This window comes from Piliocolobus tephrosceles, chromosome 1, assembly GCF_002776525.5.
Source record: "Piliocolobus tephrosceles isolate RC106 chromosome 1, ASM277652v3, whole genome shotgun sequence".
Taxonomy (NCBI): domain Eukaryota; kingdom Metazoa; phylum Chordata; class Mammalia; order Primates; family Cercopithecidae; genus Piliocolobus; species Piliocolobus tephrosceles.
In genome coordinates, this window is record NC_045434.1 from 195,876,240 (window position 1) to 195,881,372 (window position 5,133).

Sequence of the window (5,133 nt, forward strand, 5' to 3'; positions counted from 1 at the left end):
CGGGGTGCCCAGCAGGGATTGGGAAGGTCGGGTGCGCGGCAGGGGGCTGGGAGGGGGCGCCGCGGCAGCGGAACTCACTCGAAGACGAAGAAGAGGCCGGTGGTGGTGAGGATGAGCAGCAGCGTGAGCGCGAAGACGCCGCCGTGGCCGGCCAGCATGAGGCGGCCGCCGCAGTAGAAGCGATTGCGGCCCGGGAACACCTCCCACTTGCGGCGTGGGCGCCGGCCGAGGCTCCCGCTCCCGCTCCCACTGCCGCTGCCGCTGCTGCTCCAGCGAGGAGGGGCGGGGGTGGCAGGCGGCGCGGGCCGGGGGCCCGGGGTCGGGGGCGCGGCGGGGCCGGGGCGGCGCGCCCCCGGGGAGGCGGGCAGCGGGGCGGCCCCGGGGCTGATCTGCTGGTACTCGCAGTCCTTCATGCGGCCGGCCGCGGGCCTCGGCTCCGCGCCCAGCGGGCCGGCCGGGCCGCTCCGGGACCGGGCCGAGCAGCGGAGGTGGCAGCGGCGGCGCGCGCGGCGCTCGCTCGCTCACTCACTGGGGCGGCCCCGCCGCCGCTCCGCCCCCGGCCCGCCGCCGCCGCCCGCCGTGGCCTCCCGCCGCAGCGCCCCCTCCGCCTGGGCCCGGGATGGCGCTCGGCAGGAGGACCAGTCCTGACCCGCGGCGGGGACCCGCAGGTCCGCGGCGCTCCCAGTCTCCCTTTTCCCTTCTGCACAAAGAGGGGGCCAGCAGACGCGCACTCGAGGGCTCTTTCTGTTCTCCAAGCAAGCCGTTTGTTGGGCGTCCACTGTGTACCAGGCACTGTGCCAAGTGCTGAGATTCAGGTGGTGGACTTCATGATCTACTTCTGGCAGTCTGTGATTCCTCAGGCTTCGCCCATCTCTGAGGGCCGAACTAACAGGCATTTGCAGAGGCAGGCAGGCGCGGGGGTGTGGGGTACACGATTTGCTTTGAAAGCCAGGGCCTCTTCTACCTTGAAGTCCAGAGTGCCCACTGTGGGTGTGTGACACACCCTCTGGCCTCGTTCACCAAGTTCTGTGTCCTGGGCCCAGGCCCAGAGTTTCCTAGGTAGCACATAATGGAGGGGTCATACCTGAGAGCCCCAGTGTTTTTTCAGGAATTCTGGGTGTATTCATTTTCTACTGTTGTGTAACAAGTTACCACAAATTTAAGGCTTAAAACAAACATTATTGGCCAGGCGCAGTGGCTCACGCCTGTGATCCCAGCACTTTGGGAGGCCGAGGTGGGCGGATCACGAGGTCAAGAGAGACCATCCTGGCCACATGGTGAAACCCCTCTCTACTAAAAATAAAAAATTTAGCTGGGCATGGTGGCCCCGCGCCTGTAGTCCCAGCTACTGGGGAGGCTGAGGCAGGAGAATTGCTTGAACCCGGGAGGTGGAGGTTGCAGTGAGCCGAGATTGTGCCATTGCACTCCAGCCTGGTGACAGAGTGAGACTCCGTCTAAAAAAAAACCAAAAAACCAAACATTATCTAACAGGTTCCAAGTCAGGAGCCCAGGAACAGCTTAGCTGGGTCTTCTGCTTAGTCTCACAAGGCTGCAATCAGGCTGCATTCTCATCTGGAAACTCAGCTGGGGAAGAATCCACTTGCAAGCCCATTTGGGTTATTGGCAGAATTAATTTCCTTGCAACTGTATAATTGAGGAGGGCCTGGGATTTTTGCTGGGTGTCCGCTGGAGGCCTCCCTCAGGATCCAAAAGCCACCTGCAGTTCCTAGAGATTATCACATGTCCTTGCCATGCAGGTTTCTCCTACATAGCCACTTAATTTCTTGAAACTGACAATGAGGGTCTCTAGCTCCAGACTGTGAAGACAGAGTTTTATATAACTTACTATATATGTGACAGAGTGACATCCCATCATCATTGCCATCTCCCATGAAAGCAAGGCACAGGAGCCATCTGCACTCAAGAAAAGGGAATCACACACGACTTAAATACCAGGAGGCAGGAATTACTGGGGTTTAGCTTAGGGTGTGTCTGTCACACTGGGGTTATTGTAAAACCTAAGGAAAAGTGTAAGGAAAAAGAGAACTGGAGACTAGGAGAAAGTAAAAAAGGAAGTAAAATTATACAATGGGGAGGAGCAGGAAGCCAATAACAGTGACCGTAAGGATCAATAATTGATATATGTGCCAAAGGCTGCTCAGCTGTGCCTTTGGTGCCACAGGCTCTCAATTTGATGAGCCCCACCTTGAGAAAACCACATGGTGAGCTTCCTCCCTTTTTGCTCCTTGGCTGTGGAACAAAGTCACAAAACTAGACATACTGGTTCCAGTACAGATTCCTGTGGTCCCACCTTAACTGGGTCCTCTTGCAACCTGAAACCTTTTCTTTTTTCTTGTCACTTTATAGAAACCAAAGCAATTCTACTTGATTTTCAGTTTACTTCCTCCTATCTCATGATTTCTCTTTATTTGCATCTATCCTTTCTTTATCCCTTCTTCTTTTCTTAGAAGATGTGGGCCTCCTTCTGCCCATGGCCAACCCTCCACTCATATCCTTTTTTAATTTTATTTTTTTATTTTTTTGAGATAGAGTTTCGCTCTTGTCACCCAGGCTGGAGTGCAATGGCATGATCTCCGCTCACTACAACCTCTGCTTCTTGGGTTCAAGTGATTCTTCTGCCTCGGCCTCCCAAATAGCTGGGATTATAGGCACGTGCCACCACGCCCGGCTAATTTTTGTATTTTTAGTAGAGATGGGGTTTCACCATGTTGGCCAGGCTGGTCTCAAACTCCTGACCTCAGGTGATCTGCCCATCTCTGCCTCAGGTGTGAGCCACCGCTCCTGGCCTCCTTTATTTTGTTTTTTTTTAAGTAAGGCTGATGGAACTCCATTTTATTTATTTATTTAAGCCCAATAGAACTCCAAACTGATGTCCTATCTCTCTTCCTGTTCACTGATACTGCAAACACATGCGCAATTCTATATCAATTAAAAAGCAAGGCTGGGCACAGTGCTCACATCTATAATGTCAGCATTTTGGGAGGCCAAGGCGGGAGGATTGCTTGAACCCAGGAGTTCAAGACCAGCCTCAGCAATATTACGAGATGCCATCTCTACAAAAATAATTTAAAATTAGCTGGATGTGGTGGCAGGCACCTGTAGTTCCAGCTACTTGGAAGGCTGAGGTGGGAGGTTTGCCTGAGTCCAGGAAGTCAAGGCTGCAGTGAGCTGTGATTATGCCACTGCACTCCAGCCTGGTGACAGAGAGAGACCCTGTCTCAAAAAAAAAAAAAAAAAGGCCGGACATGGTGGCTCACATCCCAGGACTTTGGGAGGCCAAGGCGGGTGGATCACGAGGTCAGAAGTTCGAGACCAGCCTGGCCAACATGGTGAAACCTCATCTCTACTAAAATAATACAAAAAAATTAGCTGGGCGTGGTGGCATGCGCCTCTAATTCCGGCTACTTGGGAGGCTGAGGCAGGAGAATTGCTTGAACCTGGGAGGCGGAGATTGCAGTGAGCCGACATCATGCCATTGCACTCCAGCCTGGGAGACACAGCAAGACTTCGTCTTGAGAAAAAAAGAAAAGAAAACCCTAAAAAACCCAATGGAGCTTCCCATGGTTGGCTACATTCTCACCTTAGTTCAGGTTTATCTTTCTTATCATCATTAGGATCATATTAAAGAGTTGCTACCAGGCTGGGCATGGTGGCACATGCCTGCCATCCCAGCACTTTGGGAAGCTGAGGCAGGCAGATGGCTTGAGATCAGGAGTTCGAGATCAGCCTGGGCATCATGGCAAAACCCCTTATACCCTATGATTTCCTAACTTTTTACAATTTGGTCCCTGTTTACATCACTCCCCTAAAACTTATCTTCAATGTCACCAATGAGCCATTTAATGTAGTATAAACGTCTTGTTCTCACCAATACCTATAGTTCCCAGCTTCTTTAACAGACAGATGTGGTCATGCGAATGAATTCTAGCTAGTGGAAGTGACAGGTACTACTCCCAGGATAGCCCATAAAACTCCCAGGTGCTGATCCTTGCTCTCCTTCCTATCTGCTAGCAGAGTAGAGGAGATTCTGAGACCCTAGAAGAGGGTGGAGCCACAAGATGGAAGGAACTTGGGTCCCTGCATAATTGTGCAGAGCAGAACTTTCCTCTACTATGACTAACATATTAAACACTGAGAAGAGCAAGAAATACAGTCTTGTTGTATAAGCCAATGAATTTGAGAGGTTGTTTACTACAGCAATTAACTGATCCTTATTAATACAGAAAGTTGTATCAGGAGTGGGATGTTGACATAATAAAAACACACATATATGGCACTGAATTAATGGCCAGGCAGTAGATTACTGCCTGATCTTTAATTCAGTGCCCTATATTGGATTAGGTAAAGCAGGCTGGATGGCTGGAGATCTCTATTATGCTGTAGCAAAATATTTGGTGAAATTGTCATCTTCAATAATGTGGAAGGTAGATGCTATGCCCACCCACTCTGCAACTATAAGGGAAGAGTTGGAAAGAGTCAGAGTAGGATATGGTTGGCCACTATTGGGGTCTGAATCAGTCAGACTCTAGTCAGGAGACAGAAACCATCCCAGTTGTTTGAACAGAAATAATTTACTATAAAGAAGTGGCCAGGCACAATGGCTCACACCTGTAATCCCAACACTTTTGGGAGGCTAAAGCGGAAGGATCACAAGTTTAGGAGTTCGAGACCAGCCTGGCCAACGTAGTGAAACCCCATCTCTACTAAAAATACAAAAATTAGCCGGGCATGGTGGCACACACCTGTAGTCCCAGCTACTCGGGAGGCTGAGGCAAGAGAACTGCTTGAACCTGGAGGCGGAAGTTGTGGTGAGCCGAGATCGCGCCACCGCACTCCAGCCTGGGCAACAGAGTGACACTCTTTCTCAAAAAAAAAAAAAAAAAAAAAAAAGAATTATTTGCAGCCTGGACAACATGGTGAAACCTTATCTCTATTAAAAAAAAAAAAATACAACAAAAAAAATAATTTAGCTGAACATGATGGTGTGTGCCTGTGGTCCCAGTTACTCAGGAGGCTGAGGCAGAGGGATGGCTTGAGCCTGGGAGGTGGATGTTGCAGTAAGCCATGATCCCACCGCTGCACTCTAGACCTTGTCTCAAAAAAAAAAAAAAA

General features: G+C 50.9%; 1 protein-coding gene and 1 long non-coding RNA gene across 2 annotated transcripts in view; one reads left to right on the forward strand and one right to left on the reverse strand.

Moving 5' to 3' along the window:
• The window catches only part of ZDHHC18 (zinc finger DHHC-type palmitoyltransferase 18), a 29,347-nt gene extending 28,800 nt beyond the window's left edge, over positions 1-547 (reverse strand). The window contains exon 1 of the mRNA XM_023219538.2: positions 79-547. Coding sequence (XP_023075306.2) covers positions 79-413 — 335 coding nt within the window. The 5' untranslated portion in view covers positions 414-547. The remainder of the gene's footprint in view (positions 1-78) is intronic.
• LOC111547644 overlaps positions 1-5,133 on the forward strand; it is a 30,687-nt gene that overhangs the window by 1,517 nt on the left and 24,037 nt on the right. The gene's annotated exons all lie outside the window — the stretch shown is intronic.